We start from the raw sequence: 25,421 nt of genomic DNA on the forward strand, positions 1-25,421 counted from the left end.
GAAAATATTCCATTTTCCCAGATCATTATGATGCTGTTTTGGATCTTTCTGGCCTCCTGGGTAGAGGACAGATATTTATTTGGTATTAAAGACAATATTTGCTATCAAATACAGTTCTAGGTCCTCCCCAACCCACATGGGGATGTCTGACTCTTATTGAGGGCTAAGGTAAACAAGAAGTGCAATTCTTAGATTTGGGACTCCTTGAAAACCATAAACTGAAGACGTAGAAACACTCTCTAGGAAAAAAATATTCACTTAATTCCTGTTGTGTTGAGTAGATTATAGATGGAATAAAACTATTTTTTCATTCTAATAGAATTTGCCATTTTTATAGATTAAATAAGTAATATTTCTTTATTATAGAAAATTTAGAAAAGATGTAAGCACACAAAGGAGAAAATAAAGATCACCTATAATCACACCTTGTATCAAAATCACTCTTAAAACATTTTTAGTGTGTGTTCTTCCCATCAGAGAGACAGAGCAGTAGATCTATAGATTGATATATATAGAGATGTAGATATATAGAGATATACATGTTTTTCTTTAAAAAGATGGAATCATACTATAAAATAATTTTCCAGCCAGATTTTTGTGTGCTTTGTTTTTCCTGAATGTGGCAAGAACACTTTTCCATGAACTTAAATATTCTTCTACCACACAGGGAAGTCAATCTCTCTTGTTTTGACAGGACAGTGATATTGAAGCACTGGCCAGGTGTTTGGAAAACGTCCTGGGTTGCACCTCTCTGGGTGAGTAAGTTTCTTCAGATTCCAAAATATAGTGATACTTACTGATTCGAATGGAATATCCAAGAAGTAGAGAGCTTGGAGGGAATCTGACAGATATTTCTGTCTAACCTCCTCATTTTACAGATGAGGAAACTGAGGCCAGCAGAGGTGGAATGTCTGGCCCCAGGGCCTGGAATTTCAAAGGAGAATTGTTTATTATTATTGTAAGCGACCCTCAGTCTCCAAGGATGAAATAATTGAAATTCCGTGGTCCATAGGGATCAAATTGTGGTCTAGCGGTGCTCCATAACAGGTTTTCCAGGTTTCCCGGAAGAGGACTCTCCCCACCTCCCTCATCCTGTAGGAACAGATTGCATTCAGTCAAGCCTAAAGGACCATCACTCTCAAGGTCAGTCAGTTATTGGAAGAGATTTGGTCTAAAAAACAAAGCTGAAATTTCTCTAGCATTGTCTGTCTCGTTAAATGGGATTCCTGTGCTTCAAGGATAAATCCCTATTTCTTAGTTTCTTCTTTTTTAATCCAAAAACCCCAACTGTGATAACTTCTAGCATGAGACAATAAATTGTCACACCTGGCACAGAGAGAACAGCAGAGGATATTCTCACAGGTCCTGGATGAAAAGGGCTGAGATTTTTTTTCTTTGAAATTTGACTGTGAGTTTTTATTTTAAATTTTTTAATTGCATCACCAAAAGCAATCTCTCCAAAGAGGGTGGCAGGAATAAAGATTAGGTTTTCAGCGTGCAAGCGTTCACTGCTATTTTATTACTAGCTTTATGCACAACTTTTAGCCTCTTACTAGCTTATTCCACATTTTTGTGTGCAAAGTCTCAGTCATAACACAGCTCCTTGATTTTTTTCTCCTGACCATCATCCTGTGATTTGTTCAATTGCACATCAGTAACACTTGTTAGGTACATTTAACTCCCAAGTATGAACTTCAAGACCAGGAAGGCTTTCCTTTGGCCAAGTCACTTTCCCTCTCTGGACCTCAGTTAGATTAGATCAGTGATTTTCAAACTGGGTTCCTTGGGGACCTCCAGGAGCTGGCAGGTGGAGGGGTGCTGGGCAGCATGAGGACAGAAGCCGTGTCTGCACTGCTCATCTCTCTTTCTCCAGAGTCTAACGTGGTGTCTGGTGCAGAAGAGGCCCTTCACAGACATTTAAAAATATTTTTAAGAGAAATGAGATGCAGTCTCTGCTCCTTTACCAGCTTCAACCAAAATAGTTTCACTCTTATCTGTTTTATACATTAGATTTCTGCATAAGATTATATCTTGAAAAAGATTCTACTACAAAAAAAAACACAACAACGCTGGATTGGATAGGTGATATCTAAATTCCCTTCTAGACTGTACGATTTTATAAAAATGAACATTAGAAACATGAAATAAAAATAGACATTTATCTTTGTCTGGAACTCCACTAAAGTGACAGGAAAGGCATAAAGCTGATATAAACTACAGGAACAGAGGGGATGGAGCAGGTGAGAGCTGTTAGTGAATTTGAGAAGATAGAAAGCAGATGGATGAGGGGTAAGTGATTTAGAAAACAGAAAGGGGAAAGCTAAGTGTCCAGGATGTGTGTGGGAAGGAGGAGAATGTAAGGGGTGGGCTAGGAGACACTGGGATGGTGGGGGGCATGCTTCTGTAAATACCTGTCTGGGGAGGTACTCACAGTGGGACCCTCACTACAGATGAGAATATTGTTACTTTCAGGACTCCAGGTACTCTCTCTCATTCCACAGAAGCCATGAAGAAATCTCCCCACAGAGTCTTATGGGCGATGAGATCGCTCAGGTAGCTAGTGTCTGTTTTGCTCCAAATACTTTTCTGGGAGATTCACCAGCTACAGTAATAGTTAGACCTTATTAATCACTGTACTTGGTAATGTATGTCAGAACGTGAACAGCTTCCAAGGGACAATTTAAACTTAAATATGTCAGAGTATAAGCCCTGTCACTCAAAAATGAAATTGAGGGGGCTGGCCCTGTGGCTGAGTGGTTAAGTTCGCGCGCTCTGCTTCTGCAGCCCAGGGTTTCACCAGTTCGAATCCTGGGCGCGGACATGGCACAGCTCGTCAGGCCATGCTGAGGAGGCATCCCACATGCCACAACTAGAAGGACCTGCAATTAAAAATACACAACTATGTGCTAGGGGGCTTTGGGGAGAAAAAGAAAAAAAATTTAAAAAAAAAATGAAATTGAGCTAGGCTTTGCTCACACTCAGCATCAGCCTACGCGTTTTGGAAATGGCCAGTTGCCTGTTGAGCATGTTAAGATGTTAAGTATCTTCCACAAACATCTTCAAGAGCTTCTCCCAACCCTCAACAAGAGAGAAAAGAATAACAAAGACGCAAACGTCCTTTCTGGCTATTTGGACCAAGCAAGTTTTAACTTTGTGGCCCTGAAAATGTTGAGTTCTGTTGTTTGACCCCATTGCCAACCCCACGTTTAGTTTTATTTTTAAGACAGGGAAAGAGAGATTTTCCCTTCCTATATCACTGGAGAGTGGAGAGGATGAATGAGTTAGCGTTTGTGTAGCTTCAAGAGATCCCGAATTAGAAGGTGCCCTTCTGAATTCCAAGTTCGGTGTATTAGTATCCTCTATACATCAAGGTCATTTTAAAGCCTTTTGATCCGTGCGTGTCATACTTGACCATGCATCAGAATCACTTAGAGGGCTTGTGAAAATGCAGGTCTTGTGTGTGCCCAATAATCTGTATTTCTGACAAGTTTCCAAGGGATGCTGGTGTTCTGGGTCCATGCCAAACTTTGAAAACAATGCCTTTAAAGTCCTTAATCCCTGAAATTCTTACCATGTGCATTCACCCCAATTTATAATTCAAACAAAGCATTACTAAAGTATAAAATTAAAATTTTATTTCTTAAAATTATAGAGAACTCACCTATAAGCGAAAATGAAAAGTGCTTCGTTCTGAGTTCTTTTTCTCTCTCTTTGTGGTGCCGTTGGTGTGTGCTAGGCCGCCTGGCACTGTACACAAGAGTTACTGAGCTTCCTTGGAACCAATGCTGTATTTTCGCCTCATCCTCAGCATCTGCGCCAGACATTTAGAGAGGTCTGGTGGGTTCAAGGCACTGTGTGAGCACTCAGATGTTGAGACCTATTTGGAACATGGTCCCAGCTACCAGGTGGGGTCCTGGATGAACCAGTGCAAAGCTTTGTAACAATACCAGAGAGCACTAGGTGCTTCTTTCACATGTGGAAGACATATTGTCCCAAATGGAGGCACCTCATTTCTGAAGCCCGAAATTTCCCATGGGGTACAAGAAGAAAGGCCACTCACAAATAGGATGCTGAGTGATCCCAAGTGGAATTAGGAGAGGGAAGAAGAGAGGAAATTTAAAAGGGAGCAGGAAAGGCCAGAATTGAGGGCATGGGGACAGCCAAAAATGTAGGCAGTGGCCGTTTCACTGAGGGCAGATACTTTAAAACATGAAATTCTGTGGTTTACATCTGTAGCCTGCCTTTTCCTCCCCTCCTTTCTTCCCTACAAATGTTTATAAAGCACATAATGATAAGCCAGATATATAGGGCCAAAGCCATAGAGAATCGTGTGTGCCAGCTTAAGGAGGTTGAACTTTATCCTGTAGGTTAGGATACCACTGGTTTTTAAGCGTGATCAGAAAAGATTACTTTTAAAAAACAGTAAGGAGGATGCTTTGAAAAGAATAACTTGACGGAGAACTCGTTATGGGCTCTCATTACATAGACAGCGTATGGTGTTGCTACAGTAACTGTTCAGGCCCGTCACTACTCAGTTAGGACAGAAGATGACCTCTATCTTCCTTTTCATTGAATTTAGAAAGGAAACTTCTGTCTCCATATTTCTTAGTAAAGAGATTATGAACCAAGGCTACAGATGAAGTTTAATACTTTTCAATGTTCTGAAAATTAGCTGTACTTCCAGAGAGAAGTCATTGGCAGGATGAGACAAGTCCTTAGTAAACTATATTTATAAAAAGGTTTGTTTTGTAGATCCAAACTGGACGTTGTCTCAGAAGTAATTAGAATACAAGAGAGACTTCAGAACCTCTCTGCCCGTTAAGAATTTTTAGTGTGTTGATATGTCTGATGAGTTAGGCTTTTTGAAAATTGTTATCCCTCCACTCTTCCACTGAACCTTGGTAATAACTGTTTAATCTCCACTAAACAATGTGACTCACACGGACCAGAGAAGGCATCAGGGCTTCTGAATGCCTTAGAAACTTCCTTTGCTTAAGCTCTTCAAACTCTAAGCTGTTAAGTGTAGGGATGACTGACAGCCGTTTAACCCCGCACTGTTGTGCTTTTCACCGTGACAGGGAAGAATTTCTCGTAATAATTAGAGTGATTTAAAGTGTTTTACCTTTGGTTACTGACACATGGAAACCACCAAATTTAGAGGAGAGGGGGGATATTTCTGATCAGAAACCGCTTGGATTAGTTTGATGTGGATACACAATATCTAGTTATCACTAACCTTTCTGTTTATGTCTTATAGAAACTTAGTAGTTTTTATAAATTCTTTAAAACTCAAAAGGAGGTAGTCGATTCAGAATTAGTGGCAATTTACAGAGAACCTGCTATGTGTCTGCCAGACACATTCACTTGGCAGATGTGTGGTGATGGGGAGCAGGAAAAAGCCTTTGTAACGTAAATAAACCCCTAAAACAATATTATTAATCATTCTTAGTAATATACTCTTAGCAAAGAATCTTCTGTATATTACTACAGAAATGAACTTTTTTGTTATAAGGATAGAAATTTAATATCTAGAAATGTAGAAGGAGAGATGGCCCTTGCAGTATCTTGTGGAAAATTTCCTCGTTTGGCTTTCGCCAGAAGGAGTAGACGATTTGAGGTAACTATTTTTCAGTTTATTTTCTGTGCTGCTGACTGTAGAGGGAGCCATGTGCTTCGGACAGCAGTTGTCAGGACCGACACTGTAGTGAAAGGTGAGAACTTGTCCTGTGTTCTCACCTGAAGGACCGAAGTCATGCCAGCTGGAGGTGGGCAGCACAGAGCGCCTGCTTGCAGAACCAAAACCCTTGGTCTGGATCTGCTTGGCAGAGTGCTCAGCTGGGACTTGAATTCCACAGCATGCAGCTTAGAGGAGATGGTAGGGACACACACAGATCCCCGATCATCCATCTCAGCCCCCCGATCATCCATCTCAGCCCCAGAAGGGGCTGAGTGATGCTCTTGGGTGTGTCTGACTGCACGCAGCACAGATGGCCACCCATGTGCCTTCCTGGGTGAGGTGGCTGCTACAGGGCCCCCGTAAACGAACAAATTTCACCTGGCCATTTGATTTTAGAGAATACTTGTTCTTGAAGGGACAATATAGAGCTGTTCTCTCTGGCAGTAATTATACACCAGACCAATTGCTTTTGGAGGCCACTTCTGGTTGGGTCAGTAAAGCTATGTCACCAGTAGAGAGGAAGATTGTCCACCTATTTGCTAGGGCAGAGGGTTTCATATCCAGTTCACTTAGAAGTACTATAGGTTATTTATGTGAAAAGTTGCAAACGTGAGTAACTGCCTTCACCTGCAGATCACTTAAGGCTGAAACCTTTATTGAGCATTTCCTGGCACAGAACCATGGTAGGGTGCACAAAGGAATATCAGACACAGTTCTTGTTTTCAAAGAACTTCCAGAGTATTAGGGGTGTCAACATCTTTGGACCAAATGACTAGGACTCCAGGCAGGAAGGAACGAATCCCAGATGAGTGGGGCAGCATCAGAATCACAGATCGGGGCCTCACTCCTACAGAGTCTGTTTCAATGGGTCTGGGCTGGGGCCTGAGAATCTGCATTCCCAACAAGTTCCCAGGAGGGGCTGACACTGCTGGCCCAGGGACTGTACTTTGAGAACCACCAGGCTAGGAAATCAGGGAAGAAAGTGCTCTCACTCCAGCTAAGGCTTTATAAAGAAAATGCTTATTTTTGACGAATTTTAATAAATTGAATCAAGTTTTTAATAAAGATGCCTCACATTCAACTTTTAATATATTTATGACCCCACAAAAAGAGTGTTAATTACAACCTAGAAAAAGGTTTTCTTTCAACATTTGGGTTATACTAACCTGAAAGAATGAAACTTTTTGTTGTTGTTGAGGAAGACTGGCCCTGAGCTAACATCTGTTGCTAATCGTCCTCTTTTTGCTTGAGAAAGATTGTCACTGAACTAACATCTGTGTCATTTTTTGTATGTGGGATGCTGCCTCAGCATGGCTTGATGACTGGTGCACCTAGGATCTGAACTGGCAAACCCTGGTCCGCCAAAGCAGAGTGTGCAAACCCAACCACTATGTCACTGGGCCAGCCCCAGAATGAAGTATTTTTGACCCAGCAAGTCTATGTCTAGGAATTTATCTTGAAGAAAGAATCAGAGTTGGGTGTGAAGATAAATACACAAGGATTCACATGGCAGTGTTGTTTACAACAGTGAAAAATGGAATCAAAATATGTGCCTAGCAATGGGGGCTTGGGATACCTAGAACAAAGAAGTTCTTTGCAGTTTATTAAAAAATGATGGTGTAGTTACATATTCATAGGCATGAAAGGTGTTATAAAAGTAATAAAGTTTACAAAATTGTAGTTGATACATGCACACACACACACACGCGCGTTTGGAAATACCAAAGTGTTAATAATGGTTCTCTGAGCAGCCTTCCACCTCTGTGTTTTCTAATTTGTCTGCAGTGAACATGCGTGACTTCTGTGATTCTTTTCTGCTAAAGGAAGAAGGAAGTACCAATGCACTTTCCTTAAGTATTTTAGTCAGTCTTGAACCCAGCCCAACCTGCTCTTACAGAAAAGCAGGTTTTGTTTCTAAAGCTAAGATGCTCCATGCAGGCCACCTAGAATAATTAAACTCCCCAAACCCTGGCTACTGGGTCCACAGGGTAAGCCCAGCTGAAAAAGTTAGGGTCTGGCTTTCACAAACCTTTTCTTAACCTGTATCCACACTTCATTGCTCTACATCAATCCAAATACACTTTTATTTTTTTAAACTGATAGGTCCTATTCTTAGAGGCCTCTTCTGGTATATTGAAAAAAAAAAAAAGAACATTTGCAAATCCCTGAACTCCTGTTGTTTTTAATCTTCCATACAATTCAGTTGAATATTTGTTGTGTGAAGTAAACATGTAGTAAAAATAGAAAGTTTATTTATTTCCCATCTCCTGGTGTTTATCATCTCCCTTGTGAGTAGCAAGTTTTCTTTTCCAAGCTGGTCCACTTTTTTCCCAGCTCATTTAATTTTGGTGGAGGCAGTGGGGTGCTATTTATTTATTGAGAAGCTGCCCGTGCAGAGCACTGGGGTGCATGCCGTGGAGATGAGGGAGGCAGCATAAATTTACCTCGGGCCTTTTCCGACAACAAAGCATCTTTATATAGATCATTGCATTTAAGCTTTACTAGGGCCCTAAAGGCAAATGTTTTTTGTACAGGTGAGGAAACTGAGTCACAGAAATTTTGTGACTTGCCAAACATCACAGAGTCAGGATTCAAACCCCAGTCCCCTAAGGCAGCTCATGTACTCTTCCTAATGTGCCCTGGCTACCTTCCTACGGGAAGCATCTGGAGGTAACTCTCTCCTGTACCATCTTCTTCTCCTTTGCCCCGTCTGTTTCTTCTCCAGCCTCCTCGTGTGGTTTGGCATGGATATGGCTGTTGCTGCAGGGTTGGCAACAACTTCCTTAGGTGGTGGCTTCTGCCCTGTGCCTATAGAACACTTCTCTGAAAGAGCTGGGGATGGCGTTGGGAGTTGGCGTTTGGGGGTGGAGGTGGGGGGCTGGAAATGGTTACAGTGTCATTTTTATTATCACTTTTGTCAAATACTTAGCTTGTTAATGGCACCAAGACAACCCCTTCCATGCCCTTATACTCCCTACAACCCCAGTACCCATGTGACGTGGCTTGGGTTCTTCAGGAAGCAGCCTCTGACATGGAGCTGAGTGGGCAGGACATTTATTTGAGAGTGCCCTTAGGACTGACCCCCACAGATGGGAAAGGAAGGAAGCAGGATGAGGCAGTGGGAGAAGCTGAGTGGCGATGCAGGCCTGACAAGCCTTGCCCAAACCCATAGGGAGCTCTGGACTCATCAGAATTGTCTGCATAGGCCAAGAGGGGCAGGTTTTCTACCTCTGCTGCCATCAGTTATTAAATGGGGGCCACATGGGAAGGGCATGATCTTGGGCAAGGCAACTTCCTGCAGCTGAAGCGTTCCTGAAGGGGCCACAGCTGGAGGCTGTCTCCAGCACTCCCGACAGCGGGCAACAAGTCCTTCCTTGAAGGGAGATCTGCGTGGTGTGTCTCCATCCCTAGGGTGTTGGGGTAACAGAGTGAAGACAGAGACAAGCCTGCCTTGCAGATTCTTTGGCAGTTTTAGTGACATCCTGAGGTTCATTATCATTTCAAGAGAAGCTCAAGGAAAAATATTCACAAAGATGTAGGTCAGCTAAGCCTCTCAGCAGAGTGGAACAGCTTTCACAAGGCCCTGCTGGTACATGGCTCCTCCTGTAATAAGCCATGGGACCATCATCTGGAGAGGTGAAGAAATGAGATGACAGAGGTAATGTTCTCCCCAGATTTCAGCCTTTAGAAGAGGGTTTTGTCTGATGATTTCCTGACTTTTCAAAATCAGCATGTGAAAATCCTCATTTGGATGTGGCACTCCTGGGGGGGATTAGAAAGAGCACTCATTCAGGAGTCAGGAAACCATGGTTCTAGTCCTGGCTTTGCCCCTCCCCTTATAGTTCTGACCTTGGGCAAGCCATGCTGCCTCTCTTGGCCTCAGTTTCCCTATCTATAAGATGAGGGAATTTGTCTTGAAGAGGACTACGGTCACCTGCAGCTCAGAATCATGATGATTCTCCATCGTCTAGGCCAGGAGTCGATAAACTATGGCTCACAGGCCAAATCTGGCTCACTACCACTTTTTGTAAGTAAAATTTTACTGGAACACAGCCATGCTCATTCATTTACCTACTGCCTATGGCTGTTTTCAGCTACGACAGCAGAGTTGAATGCTTACAACAGAGATTGCTTCACCTCCAAAGTCTAAAATATTTAATACCTGGCTCTTTACAGAAAAAGTTTACCAACCCCTAGGCAAATCTTCGACCACGTGCCATTCTAAGGAGTAGGAGGAAAACTCTGGGCCATGAGGATGTGCCTTTGCAATAATTTGGCAAAGACGGGTGCCTATCAGGTAACTGTTCTTTCCTCAGTGTGCCATGGGAAATTGAGAGAAAGGAGGGTTAAAGGAGATTAAGTGAGAAGCATTCTAAATGTACTGTGCACCAAGGACAGTGCCTGCAAGGCTTCCTGAGTAAGCAGTGTCTCAGGTGCTGCAGTGAGGGCTTGGTTGCCAGAATACCCACCCCTGCAGGCCCTGCGTCAGCTCTTTATTACCCAGATGGAAGGATGTTTAGCAGGGAGGGCAAAGGCAGGGTTTTGTTTTACAATCAAGGTCATTTCTCCAGCAACTGAAGTGAGTAAAGGGAAATTTTGGAAGAACTGAGAGAAGAATCTCTTTCTGCTGCTTAAATGTCAGAATCATCAAGCTGTCACTCCTTCAGGGAAAACAGGTCTGCTGGTAAGAGACAACAGAAGTAGGAGCGATCCTGACAATATTACTATTATGAGCTGTGCTTTGCACTCTCAAGAAACACAGCTTCTAGTTGTTTAATGTCTCTTCATATCATTTTGCTTTCATCTCATTGTCAAAACATCTCCATGGGTTAGTATCAAGTGTTACAATCCTCATCATCCTATGCTTCATAGGTGGGGAAAGAGACTTCAGGAGGATTTTCCCTGATGTTCTGTAACACCTGTAGCATTGATTGTTGGTCCCTGCCATTTGCCTCTTCACATTTGCTCCCTTGGATTGCTCTTTATCTCTGTTAGGATAAGTATCGCCTTCCCAACCAAGTCTATGCCCCTGGCAGTCTGGGGCTATGTCTTATACCAGATCCTAGAATGTTTGAATTGGAAGAAGGCCCTCAGTCTAATGAAACTACTTAAATATAAATTGAAAAAACTGAGCCCCAGGTAGGTGACCTGAGGGCCATGTAGCTGGTGAGAGTAGAACTAGAACAATAACTGTGGTCCCCTAACTTGAAGGCTGGTACTTGTTCCACAGACCCTTATTATACCTCTTTGTATTCCCACACCTAGCAGAGTACCTTATGTTTGTGTACTCAATAGCACTTCTGGTGATTATCTAGGTAGATATCCTGTATTCCCAATTGATTGAAAGCCCTTTATGGGTTAAGGACCACAGCTACTGTTTACCTTTGATTTTAACTCCCACCTATTGAGCATCTGAAATATATGCCTTACCTTAAGAAATTAGAAAGAGATGAACAGATTAAACCCAAATCAAGCAGAAGGGAGGAAATAATAAAGACTAGCGTGGAAATAAATGATATAAAAAGTAGAAAGACAAGAGAAGATATCAACGAGACCAAAAATTCGTTCTTTGGAAAGATTAACAAAACCAATCAATCTTTAGCTATAGTGACCAAGAAAATAAGAAAGAAGAATCAAATTAATAAATCAGAAGTGAAAGAGGAGACATTACTACAAACCTTAAAGAAATAAAAAGCATTATAAAGGTATACTATGAACAACAGTATGCCAACAAATTAGATGAAATGGACAAATTCCTAGAAAGACGCAAATTACCAAAACTGACTCAAGAAGAAAAAGAATATCTGAATAGGCCCATAACAAGTAGATCAAATTGGTAATTTTAAAACTTCCAACAAAGGAAAGCCCAGGCCCAGATTGGTGAGTTCACACTGATGAATTCTACTAAACATTCAAAGAAGAATTAATACTAGTCCTTCACAAACTCTTCAAAAAAATAGAATACAAGAGAACACTTTCAAACTTGTTCTATGAGGCCATTCTTTGATACTAAAGCCAGACAAAGACATCACAAGGAAAAATAACTATGACCAATATCTATTATGAATATATATGCAAAAGTCATCAATAAAATACTAGTAAACCAAATCCAGCAACATTTAAAAAGAAGGATTATACACAAAGACCAAGTGTGATTTATCCCAGGAAGGCAAGTGTGGCTTAATGTCAGAAAATCAATTAATGTAACATGCCATATTTATATAATAAAGGACAAAAGCTACATGATTATCTCAACAGATACAGAAAAAGCACTTGACAAAATCCAACACATTTTCTTGATAAAAACACTCAACAAACTAGGAATAGAAAGGAACTTCCTAAAGCTGGTGAAGGGTATCTGTGAAAATACCTACAGCAGCATTACTCATAATACTAGTTTTGTTTATCCACTCATCTGTTGTCATGCAAACAACTCGTGTTCATCAACAGATGAAAGAATAAACAAAATGTGATATATATACAAATATATACAATGAAATATTACTCATCCGTAAAAAGGAAGTCCTGACACATGCTACAACATGGTAGAACCTTGAAAACTTTATGCTAAGTGAAATAAGCCAGATGCAAAAGGATACATATTGTATGATTCCACTTATATAAAGTACCTAGAATAGTGACGTTGACAGACACAGACAGTAGATTAGAGGCTACCAGGGGTTAAGTGGAGGAGAGAATGAGGAGTTATTGTTTAATGGGTATTGAGTTTCAATTTGTGGTGATGAAAAAATTTGGAAATAGATAGTAGTGATGGTTGCATATCATGAAAGTACTTAATACCATTGAATTATATACTCAAAAATGGATTAAGAAATTAAAAAAAGAACATAATCTCTGTGGACAAGGAGTTTACTAACTGGTTAAAAACGTAGGGTAGGGGCCAGACCAGTGGTGTACTGGTTAAGTTTGAGAACTCTGCTTCAGTGGCCTGGGGTTCACCAGTTTGGATCCCGAGCACAGACCTACACATCACTCATCAAGCCATGCTGTGGTGGCATCCCACATACAAAATGGAGGAAGATTGGCACAGATGTTAGCTCAGGGCCAATCTTATTCACCAAAAAAAGGGGGGAGGAGTAGAGGGAGAAATTCATATCTATAGTGAAGAGTATTTGAAAGCAAAATGTGGCAAGTAGCATCTCAACTAACACAGCAGTCAACAGAGTAGCTATTCACTCTGGGGAGTTTAAGGTAGGGTGGCCAAACATCTAGGACTATGGAATCAAACAAGGCCTGGTTTCAAGTTCCAGCTATGTAACGTATCAGATGTATGAACTTGGGTAAGTTATGTAATGTCTTAAACCTCACTTTTCTCACTGAAAAATTCAGCTACTTTGTAGGAATCTTATATGAGATGATACAGGGAAGATGCTTAGCACAGGGCCTGACACTTTCTCCTAAAAAAGGTTTAGCCATTATTGTTGTTGTTGTTAATGATGAATTGGAATTAATTTTTGTATAGAAATGATCTAAGTACTGAAATACAAGTCACATGCCTGAGACAGGAAGATGAAGGAACCCAGGATGGAAAGCTGGGATGAACAGTTGAAGGATGGGATCAAGGAAAGGACAGAACAGCAGCAGAAAGCAGACCATGACAGTGACCAAGGAAGACAGGATTAGAATTTGAGGGAGACAGACCCCAGGCTGAATGACACAAGAGGGAAGGGGGGCAGTTGGTTTAAACGGAAACTCAACAGAATCACCAAGTCACAGCATCTGTTTGGAGTTCTGTTTTCGTAGTGCAAAAGGTGCTACTCGTTCTGGTGGAAGGCATTATAGGGGAGGAAGACATTTCCTCTTCCCAAATGTGGGTTCGTCTGGCCGGAGAACGAATTAAATTCACATGAGACAGAATAGCAAGAGAAAATTAAACAAAGCTTTATGAGGAACCATGGCCTGGGGCCTTTCTTCCTGAAGGAAGAAAGGGCACCGAAGAAGTGGGGTGCACAGAGTGGTTATATACCCCCAAACAGGGTGTTTCACATATGATTGAAATGTCCCTCCCACAACAGTCACAAGATTGCCCTGTCGGCACATTGCTTGATGGACACAGCAGGTAGTGGTCTGCTGTCTCAGTGAACGCCATGGGGTGGCAGGTGTGTTGTCTCGAGCTGGGGGGTCACAGATGAGTGCTGCAATCGGTTCCCAGCCTAAAGAAAGATGCTTAATCTTTAAGGAGATGCCAACGTTGGGGCGGGGGGGGGGGGGGAGGGAAGTCAGTTACAGGAGGTTACCAGACTAGCACAATAAAATGCAGATTTAAGTCCTTGCCTTTGGTATTGATTAAGAGTTTCTAGAGAGAAGGTCGTCTCCTTTCTTCTTCCTGGTACAGAGAGGGAGGCACCTTTTACAGATAGAGATTTACCTTACAAATGTAAATGTGTCCTAACAAAGGGCAAGTTCCATTCCTCAGAGCCTCCTTCCCTGTCCCAGTTTATCAAAAGCAATCAGCCTCAAATAATCCTGATGCCAAACAGACATACCTTGGGGTGGCCAATTTCAGGTCCCTACAGCATGATGGGGATGGGGAAAAGGAAGCAAACGCCCAAGTTGTTCCATCTTATATTTTCTGTCACCACTTTCTTTTCAAAGTACCTGGACCCACAGTTTTGGTGCTGACCTGTGATCTGAGCTGTGAGCACAGGGGAGTTCTCTGCTCAGGCAGCATGGCAATAGTCACTCTCCCTGTATTTTAATGGGGTCAGAGTCCCCTTCCAAGGAACACATGGCCCACCCAGTGAGTGGGTAGAAGGAGGCAGGACATGGCTGCCATTCGACCCCCTTACTCCCCTCTGACCTGAGGCTGCAGTCAATTAAGACCTGCTGAGTCCCAGCCGCACGACATGCACCACAGGGCTTCTCACAGAAGTACCTGGAGTCAAGTATCTTCAGAAATTACCACAGGTGGAATGGACTGGTCAGAGTTTTCTCTAAAATCTACCACTTGCACGTGCACATATCCACTTTAAAAAACTCACCACAGGTGTAGGCTGTGTTTGATGACTGGTTGGTGGACGTTCCTCAGTCTTAGAAACCAGAAGAGTGCCGTCTAAGCGATGCTTCATGTCAATACCCACCGTCCTTTAGGAAAATGATGGAGGGGAAGTCAAAGCGAAGGCCAATCAAAGGTAGATCAGAGATGGGCAGACTTACTCAGTGGACGGGGCGGGTCCCCACCTGTGGCTAGAAGATCCTTGGGATGGAGACGGTAGAGAGGTCTCATAAGAAATCTGTGCAACTATAAATGCACCTAACATCATGTGTGTATTGAAATTAATAAAGAGAAAATTAATTTTAAAAATCAACATAGTGATTGAGGATTCATCTATTTCTTAAAATATCTGAGAAAGCAGAGCTCTGGAACGAGAGCTTCATGGGCATAAAACCAGTGCCGCTGCATAGGCCCCAGGCTCGGGAGGGGGCCTGCACTTGGGGTTTAATGAAATTCCTGATAATATTATCTTTGCGTTTGTGTTTTGTGAGTGAGGTCTGCTGGGACCGTGGGACATATGCCAGGGCCTTGAAGCCTCACTCATGGGCTGCTTCGCCTTCGGCCGCCTCCCTGGGAAGGGCCCCCACCACGTAGTCCCTGAGCCAACTCCTGAAAGCACTGCCACCCTTCACTGCCAGTGGGGGCCTGCGCATGGCTGGGAGAGGGTCAGGGTGTGGGGCCCTCGGCCCCATGAGAATTTTCCCTCTCCTTGAGAGTGTCTATCCCAGTTCCTGAGGGGGAATGACATTAAATGCCCACTAAAAAACACTATGACCGATCCAGAGAGAGATGTGTAAGAGAGAACCAGCTTGTCTCTTGCTTTTTGAACAAGGGGCCTTGTATTGTCATTTAACTCTGGGCCCCACGAATTGTGTAGTCAGCCTATCTAGAGTCTTTCTACTCAAAATTTGGTCCCAGGACCGGCAGCATTTGTATCACCTGGGAGCTTATTAGAAATGCAGAATCCCAGGCCCAACCCACACCTACTAAGTCAGAATCTGTGTATTAACAAGATTCCTGGGTGATTCGTATCACATTCAAGTTTGAGACGCAGTGGTCCAGAACATGCTCTGGGATTAAATTACCTATTAGTTGAAGTCTATGATTCTAGTCCAATTGTTTTTATCATGATTGCTAAATATGTTGCCCTTTTCTTTGACACAGAGCATCTGCTATTCATGTTGGAAAGTGGGATGGAGAGGAAAAAGGCTGGCCAATAAGAAACACTGAAAAAGGAGTTGCTCTGAGCACCAAGCTTTGCCAGCCAACCCTGTTGCTTGAAATTCTCCTTGCCCTGTTCTCTACTCTGGGCTTAATTAAGGCTTAGCATCTTTCCCAGCAATGCTGAGAGCCTTACTGAGGAGAACAGTGGCCAGATTAAAATAAACTGCAGCTCTTCTGGAAATTGCTTTGACCTCTATTTGCATAAGCCTTCAGGACTCCCCAGCTCTCTCTGGAAGAGATGGGAAAGCAGCAGCTTCCTTTCCTTCTTGGCAGAATGGATTTTTGAGCTCACATGTGGGTTATTTGGCCTGGTGTGGTTTTAGTAACTTTGCAGGTTCTAGGAAAGACAATTATGAAAAGCAACCAGCTGGACATGAAATGGACCCCATGCCTCCCTCCTCAATGCCCCTCACCAAAGCCTTCCCTGGGGAGAAGCAGCTGTCCTGGCCAGGGCTGGTAGGATGGGGGGAGCTGAAATGAAGCTGGCTGTCTGATGTCAGGAAGGCTAAGGCAGGTTTTCCCTCAAGGTGTGGAAGGGGTAATCTCCAGGAGAAAGGGGAGTGGTCGTCTCTAGAACTTGTGTCTTAATGTGGGGACATAACTGATGATGTACGAGGAAAGGCAGGTGGTTTATTTAACTAATTGCAATGTGCCCGCTACAAAGTTCAACCTGTTGATCCAGGTAATTCTGCCTCTAGGCATGTAGCCTGAGGAAAGATCAGAGATTCTGACAGTAAGGCAGGAGAATGTTCATCTCAATGATCTCCATAAGAGCAGGAAGTTCAACCTGGAATGCATGCTCCCAAGGGGGTGTACAAAGGAAGGACATGTTGAGAAATAATAGAATTTGCATTTAATTTTTTAAATTTAAAAATATAAGAAAAAAACTTGACTAATATGTAAAGTAGGGATTGGCCCTCATTTTCTCCTATGGTCCCTAAATCAGACAGTCACGTGTTATATGAGATCTGTTGGGAAAAGAGTGAGAATTTCACAATGGGGATCTGTCCTCTAACATACCAACTGCATGGATATAATTTACAAATGAATATTAGAGCGTTCAAGGTCTTTTCCTGATGGGGTGAGGGGCTCGTTGTGGGACATCTAAGGAGTGCACAGGAAGGACTCTTCCCCCAGGTCCGGTGCCCGTATGCAAATCCAGCTCTCCACTGCCCTGGCCTGCCCTCAGGGACCAGCTTCAGCTTCTAAATGAGAAGCAGTGCTGTTTCAGTTGGTGGACTATTTCTTTCCCTTCAGTTCCAACACGTTCTGTAAGAGCCTCCAGGGTGCCTTGGTGAAATCGGTGGCTCTCTCAGCAGCTTTCACAGCACTGCAGCTTTCTGAACCTGGCTTTAGCCTTCTGCTCCATTCTGCTGAAGTTCAAGGCTGCAGGTGACCCCCGGTCAGCATCTCACTTTCTGTTGCAAAAAAGCTAACACTCAGGTGTGGGATGGAGATAAAGGGAAAACTAAGCTTATTAACAAAAATTCCTCAGTCATCAATCACAGATCCACATCTGCTGAGAGAGACTGGCCAAAGGCTTCCCAAGAACCTTAGCTTTTCTATAGCCCCATTTCCCCCTGTGTTTTCTAGTATACAAAGCCCATCTTTGACATAATGGCATTCTGTTTAAACAATCCTTTTCCAGAGAGGCTTAATTCTCGAATTCTTTGTGCATATTAAAACTGTAAATAATCTTGTCATTTGGAATAAATCTCCCTAATGTGCATGTCATAATTGAATTCATCTCTAATTAATGTAGCATTACCTTGTGGCAAAGGTGGATTATGTTCTGTTTTCTGATTGCCCTTGAATGTTGCCCCAGTGTTGCTGGAGTGCTGATGAAGTCAATAAGCCCTGTGCGTTGATTTTCAGACACAAGGACCATCACCAGCACAGCTCCAGACATGCCCCCAGGACCAACAATTTTCAACAGTGCGATGGCCAGGACCAAGATGAAACGCATGAGGGAGTAAGTAGCATGTTGACTGACCCCTAGAACGTATTGACAGAGCGTGTGATCCTGTCACGTGATGCTGTTCTACTTGGTGTCCACAAAAAGAGCACCTGTGCTTTCTGAGAAGCAACCGTGAATGGAATGTGCCCAAGCTCTGTTGAAAAGGCCTGAATCTGCGTCGAGGGCACTTGCTATGGTTTGAGTGTGTCTCCCCCAAATTCATATGTTGAAATCCTAACCTCCAAAGGTAATGGTATTAGTGGTGGGACCTTTGGGAGGTGCTTGAATCATGAGCGTGGAGCCCTCATGAATGGCATTAGTGCCCTTATAGAAGAGGCTGCAGAGAGCGCCTTAGCCCCTCCTGCTGTGGAAGGACACAGCAAGAAGGCAGCAACTATGAATCAGGAAAAGGGCCCTCACCAGAACGTGACCATGCTGGCACCTTGATCTTGGACTTCCTGGTCTCCAGAGCTGTGGGAAATACATTTCTGTTCTCTATAAATTACCCGATCTGTGGTATTTCGTTATATCATCCCCAAACAACCACACCTGTTACAGACTTCTTGGCAAAGAAGAGACACCCAGACTCACAGCATGACTCCTCCTGTACAACTCATGTCTCTAGATCAGGAATTGGCAAATTCTCTCTCTAAAGGGTAGATAGTAACTATTTTTGGCTCTGTGGGCCATACGGTTTCTGTCACCATTATTCAACTCTCTGTTGTAACACAAAAGCAGCCATGGACGATATGTAAATAAATGAGCATGGCTGTGCTTCCAGAAAACACTATTTTCAGACTAAAATTTTTTTTTAAAGATTTTATTTTTCCTTCGTCTCCCCAAAGCCCCCCCGGTACATAGCTGTATATTTTTAGTCGTGGGTCCTTCTAGTTGTGGCATGTGGGATGCCGCCTCAGCATGGCCTGATAAGCGGTGCCGTGTCTGCGCCCAGGATCTGAACTGGCGAAACCCTGGACTGCCGAAGCAGAGTGCGCAAACTTAACCACTCGGTCATGGGACCGGCCCCTAAAATTTGAATTTCATATAACTTTCAGGTCTCACAAAATATTATTCTTCTTTTGACTTTTTTCAACTATTTGAAAATGTAGAAGCAATTCTTAGCTCACAAGATGTACAAAAACATGTGGCAGGCCAGATATGGCCTGTGGGCTGTATAGTTTGTAAACCTCTCCTACAGACGTTTCAACTCAGAAGCTTCTCTCTAAAGTTTCTTCTTCTATTGGTGCTGGTTGAATAGTTAGGGAAGCTTAGCAAAAATTATTTTTCGGTCGATTTGCATTTATATTGTTCTTGCAACACAGCACATCATCATCCAGGCTACTGTTTGAAAGCAAAGGAGGAAAAACGTGCTGAAATGATTTCCAGACCAAAAGCTGGTAATGTGTTTAGATGCTTATTGTTTTCAAATCCTGCCTATTCCGGAGTGGTCACTTAGTAACATAGCTACCATGGCAACAAGAGTTCCCAGGAACGGAAAGTGTGGAAGTTTGCGCTGAACTTTCCTGCCTCGGTCTACTTCCACTTCTCCTTGGGAGGAGGAGATTATGGCGAAGGCTTTGCTTATCTCTCAGTTGATAATCTTCAAAGGAAAGGGACTGACTTATTTCACTGTTAAAATCCAGCAATATGGTATTGTAAGAGTTTTTATCTAAGACTTCATTACATTTGCAAAGTATACAACATCCCACTTCCTTGCGTATTATGAAATATTTTAAATAATTAAAATGAAAGTAGTTTTGCCAAAATAAATGACCAAGATGCATTCTAGTGATTTTATTCCTGGTATGTTGTTTTCTTCCTTACTGTTTGACTGAATTTGACCAAGTATTTTCTGGCTCATGTTTTAATGTGGATCAATGCAGTTTGGGCTACTCCTCCGTGGATGATATTGCCCCTGTGGCAGAATAACCTGCCATCCCCTTCTATTCCATTTCTCAAGGCCCTTTACCATTCCAGAAAAGAAACAGGACATTGAGGCTGCAGGGCGGTGTATCTTTTGAAGATATTCTGTTTCCTCAGTTCTAAGGCTTAGAGTATAGCCAGAAGAGAGGGAATCTTGCCATTCTTTCACTGCACAGGAGTATACTCTTGCTTAGCAAGCAGACAGAAGCTGTTGGGATGCAAAGATGAGTAATGAATGACTTTTGTCCCCAGGGAGATAGCAGAGAAAGCACCAAACTTCAAAGCAAAGAGCTAAATGACAGCACAGTGACTGTGTAATATGAACTGATGGTTAAGAAAAGTCCCCAGGTGGGGCCATGGCCATGTTCTAAGCAGAGCAGATGGTGAGAGCTTCAAGGCCAGAAAGGGGACATCAAGGAGGCCTTTGAGAGAAGTGGGAACTTGGCCTTGGCCTTAGTAGAGAGGTAGGATTTGGAGAGGTGAAGAGAAGCGAGAGGAAGCTGGAGGCAGCAGATTTGGAGTCTGATTTATGTTTTTCTAATCTTAGTCAAGTCATTTTCTAAGCTTCAGTTTATTCATCTGCAAAAGAGTAATGATGTTATTGCCACAGCTGGGTCCCCAGGAAGCTGACTTGGAGATGGGACCACTGTGCAGAGGGTCTGTGAGGGAGTGTTCTTGAGGCCAACACCTGGGAGAAGGAGGAGGAAGGAAGCAGCTGGGCACAGGCACACGTCAAGCTGAAAGGTGGTCTCAAGGAAGCCTCCATGGACTCTACAGAGAGCTCTGAGGCTGGGACGGCCCTGCAGAGCTGTCCTGAGTTGAGGCGAGAGCGCTAAGCCTATAAAACCCCAGGTCAATCAAGCACTGGATGTTGGCCGCCCCAGGAAGGGACTGTGACTGAGCAAGATGTTCTCTGGCCAAATCCCCAAAGGGGCTGGCCGCTGAGGGTGGTCCGCCAATGGCACCCCCAGCAGCTGAGGAATACTTGCTGGCCTGCTGTGATGAGCAAGTGACATAACGCATGTAAAACTGATACTTACAAGAGGCATTCCCAAAGAAAAATCAAGTAGATTTGGTACTCATCGCGGAGGAGTAAAGAAGATAGCTTTTTATTCAAAAGGCTGTAGGGATGGGAACACAAGGTGTCTGTTTCAGGGATACTGATTATATTAGGTTAATCGGTTGCTTTTTTTTGAAACTTATTTTGAAAAATGTCAAGCCTATAGAAAAGTTGTAAGAATAGCACAATGAACACCTATACCTATGTATGCTTTACCTAGATTTACCAATTGTTAACATTTTGCCACATTTGCATAATTGCTCTCATATATCTATACAATATATGTATTTGTAAATTATTATAATTTTTATTATTCCTGTGTCATTTGAGGATAAATTTTATTCATCATGGTTCTTCGCTCCTAAATATTTAAGTGTGTAGCTCCCAAGAACGAAGACATTCTCTGTATAACCACAGTGAATGATTAAATTAAGAAATTGCATGTTGATACATACTATTTAATATACTAACTCATATTCAAATTTCATTGATTACTCCAGTAATATCCTTTATAGCAATTGTTTTTTCTGATCCAGGATACAAACCAGGATTGCACATTGCATTTTGTTGTTATGTCTCTTTGGCGCCATTTATTCTGGAATAGTTCCTCAGTTATTCATTGTCTTTTATTCCGGTGACATTTTTAAAGAGTACAGGCCTGTTGTTTTGTAGAATATCCATCAATTTTGGTATGTCTGGTATTTCATCATGATTAGATCCAAATTATCCATTTTTTTATGGTGTACAATATGAGTGACACTATGTCCTTCTGAACTTTTAAAAATTTAATTTGGGGAAGTTGCAGGCATGTACAAAAGTAATCAAAATAGTAAAATCAATCCCAATGGTCTCGTCAACCGGCTCAGCAATGACCAACTCGTGGTAAACCTTGTTTTATCTCTACTCCCGTCTATTCTCCCGTGATGCTTTTAAGAAAGTCCCATTCGTCGTATCTTTTCATCCATTAATCTTTCAGTAATATCTGACTTTTAACCCGCTTTTTGACTTCTCCCCTTGGATGTCCATGAAATATTTCAAACTCAGGATGCCCAAAACTGAACTCCTGGTTTCCTTACCAACGCTGCTCCTGCCACAGCCTTCCCCATCCATGCCTCTAAAGGCTTAGTGTGTGGTGGCTTAAGGTATCAGGCAAATGGCTTCGTCACTCTCTACCATGAGAAAGTGAAGCTCTGTAAGGAAGTTAGGGAGCAATACATGCGGTGACCACACTGCCACTTTTCTTCAAGTTCTCTCAGTGGAGGACCCTGAGGCTTAGAGAGCATCATTATATGCAGTGCCAGGCAGAGAGTAGACCCTAGAACAGTGGACAGGAGGGAAGGTGTGGGCATGGGGACAGTGACTGTGGGATTTGTATCCCTGCTTATAGTTCCTAGTGTGTGACCTTGGACAAGTTACCCAACCTCCTTGTGCCTGAGATTTCTCATCTGTGAAGTAGACCTACTAATGGTTCCTACCTCATGGTGTTGTTGTGAGGGTTAGTTGAGATCATGAATGTATGAAATGCACTTAGGATAGTTCATGGCACATAGTAAGTGCTCAATAAATGTTAACAACTTATAACAGACTCTCAATATACATGTAGTTGCTCCTCTTGAAAAGCCCCAAGCCAAGAATCTGAAGGTGTTGGCGTGTGTTAGTCTGCTTAGTGATGTTTTATACCTGAGGGCATCTGTGGGCAAAGAAGCTGTCTGTGAGGACACTTATAAGCCTTTTTTTTTTTTTTTTAGCATGCAAAAAGAAGTGCCAATTCTCTGGGAAAATGTCATGAAGTTGTTGAATATAAAAGCCAACCATTTACTATCCTTTGACACTTGGCTTCCTGTTGAGGTCACTTCTTACTCCTGCTGGGAGACCACTTCACAAATGAAACCCCCCTGCTGGGGCACAGGCAGCACTTGGCTCTCAGCTCTTCTTAGATGGGACCACTCAAAGTCTTTGGAGTATTTGCAGAATCACAAGAAATCAGCGTTGAGTTCCTTTCTGGCTGAGTAATTTCCATGTACATTTGAAGAGAGATTGCTATTCATATATGGATGGTGGATGGATGGATGGATGGATGGGCCTTTGAGGTTTCCTGAGCTTCCTGAAGGCTCTGCCCTCAGGGCAGGAGTTTCTGGTTTTCTATTGAGAAGAGCTTTCTTTACCACCATGAGATGGATTTGGTTCAAGGCCTGGCTCCAGGCTTCCACTGGAGGCCAAAGAGGAGGAGCTATGGAATGACAGCTGGTCAGCTTTCAGCAATGAAGATAGTGACACACTGTTGTCAAGGAGCCAATCCTCTAACTCACACAGACCAAGGCAGTGTAGCATGCTGCGAAGGGCTTGTTCAGGCTGAATGAATAGTTCTCTTGTCCTTTATATATCAAGTGATTTCACTAGTATCCTGGGCCTTGCTACTTTAAGTGTGGTCCATGGACCAACAGCATTGACATCACCTGGAAGCTTGTGAGAAATGCAAAATCTCTAGCCTCACCCCTCCTGAATCAGAATTTTCATTTTAATAAACTCTCTGGAGATTCACATATATATTAAAGTTTGAGAAGCACTGACTCAAGAGGACTTTCACTCTTGGAGGAGTTTGTTACCAGAGTATAAGTTGGGATTGACCTTAATAAAAGACAAATATTATATAAAATTATATTTATACACTTATGTTTTTCTTTTTTTATTCACTTCTTTCCATTTGTTTTATTAAAGAAAGTATAATTTATATCTAGAAAAACACTCCCTTTTTAGTATATAGTTCTGTGAGTTTTTACAAATACATCAGTTTTTTATTTATATACAATAAAATTCATTCTTTTTAGTATACAATTCTGTCAATTTTAATAAGTGCATATAGTCCTATAACCATCACCACAATCAAGATTATAGAACAGTTTTCTCACCTCCAAAAATCCCCTTGTGCTCCCCCTTGGTAATCCATCTGTCCTGTCATGCCCTACCTCTGGCAATCATTGATCTGTTTTCTGTCCCTATAGTTTTGCCTTTTCCAGAATATCATATAAGTGGACTTATCACTTAGTGTCATAGGCCCCAATCGTGGCTGCATAGTAGTTGTGGATATGTATCTAGATCTGTGAATAGTCTTGTGTTAGACCCTAGTAGTTCTGAATTCCTTTACTTCCCACAGAGTTATCACAAGGAGAGCCAGGTTTTGGGTTAAAGTCTTACGCACCTCACGAGCACCTGTGCCTAAAGGTTCTGGACCCACTAAGCCTGCTGTTAGAGAGACCAGGAAATTCTGAGGCTGAGCTTCCGGTTTCTCTGCCAGGGACTTTGTCAGGTTCTTGCAGTGGCCTAGAGGCCTTGCGCCTGGGGACAAGGGGATAGATGTGGCCTCCACTGTCTTGCTCATTCGGACAAAGTTTTAGGGATGGGATCCACCTCACTAAGACTCAGTCTGGACAATGGGAAGTCATGGAGAAGACCCGAGGGTTTGGGGGATCTTCTGAGCCCATTTCTCAGATTGGAAGTTGATGCCCTAGAAAACATCTGAGCCCTAAGAAATGTTCTTGACAAGAAGGATGGGATCTCCTTGTGGTGACCACAACTCTGAATCACTGATCCATGCAGAGGGCACCGGGAAAACAAAATATTTGTCTACATGGATGTCTGTCTCCCCTTTGGGAACTACAATGACACATATGTCAGGCTTCTTGAAGTTGTCCCACGGCTCAATGATGCTCTAGTCATTTTTTAAGGCTTCTTTTCCCTTTCTGTTTCATTGTGGATAGTTTCTATTGCTATGTCTTCAATTTAGTCTTTTTTTCCTGCAATTTTCTACTGTTAATCCCATCCAGTATATTTTTCATGTCAGATATTATAGTTTTCATCTCTAGAAGTTTTATTTGAGTCCTTTTTTTATATTTTCCATGTCTCTGCTTAACATGTTCAGTATTTCCTCTACCTATTTGAATAAGTAGAATATAGTTATAATAATTATTTTAATGTCCCTGTCTGATAATCTGTGTCATTTCTGGGCTGGTTTTGATTGATTTTTTTCTTTATTATAGGTCATACTTTTCTGTTTTGGTATGCCTGGTAATCTTTGATTGAACATCAGGCATTGTGAATTTTACCTTGTTGGGAGCTGGACATTTTTGTATTCCAGTAAATAGTCTTGAACTTTGTTTTACGATTCAGTCAAGTCACTTAGAAACAGCTTGATACTTTTGGGTTTTATTTTTGAGCTTTGTTATGTGGGACTAGAGTAGCAATTAAACTACGGCTGATTATTGCCCACTACTGAGGCAAGACCCTTCTGTGTATTCTACCCAATGGCCAGTGAATTATCAGGTTTAATAATAAATGTTGGTCTGGCAGGCATGAAGAGGCCCTGTTCCTGCCCCTTTGTGAGCTCCTAGAGCCATTCTCTCTAGCTCTTTCACTTCAGTAATTTCCTCTCATGCACACACTGATCTATATTTAGCTGAATCATTACTTTCTATGTGAGTACAGAGGTTTATTTGTTTCAGATTTTTAGAAATTGCTTTAGTTTCATTACTTTTGTTTCTTAATTGTGTAAAATGTTTCCAGGAGT

At 42.4% G+C, this 25,421-nt stretch overlaps 1 protein-coding gene across 9 annotated transcripts in view; it reads left to right on the top strand.

Annotated features, from left to right (window-relative positions):
• The window catches only part of NEK11 (NIMA related kinase 11), a 248,982-nt gene that overhangs the window by 185,406 nt on the left and 38,155 nt on the right, over nt 1–25,421 (top strand). For 6 of the 9 annotated variants that reach the window (XM_070576034.1, XM_070576037.1, XM_070576043.1 and 3 more), the window contains 2 exons: nt 695–755; nt 17,793–17,889. In XM_070576034.1, coding sequence (XP_070432135.1) covers nt 695–755; nt 17,793–17,889 — 158 coding nt within the window. Of the gene's footprint in view, nt 1–694; nt 756–17,792; nt 17,890–22,605; nt 23,517–25,421 lie in introns of those variants that run through there. The other 3 variants (XM_070576036.1, XM_070576039.1, XM_070576038.1) reach the window with 3 other exon arrangements.

Source organism: Equus przewalskii, chromosome 15 (genome assembly GCF_037783145.1).
Source record: "Equus przewalskii isolate Varuska chromosome 15, EquPr2, whole genome shotgun sequence".
In the NCBI taxonomy this organism is placed as follows: domain Eukaryota; kingdom Metazoa; phylum Chordata; class Mammalia; order Perissodactyla; family Equidae; genus Equus; species Equus przewalskii.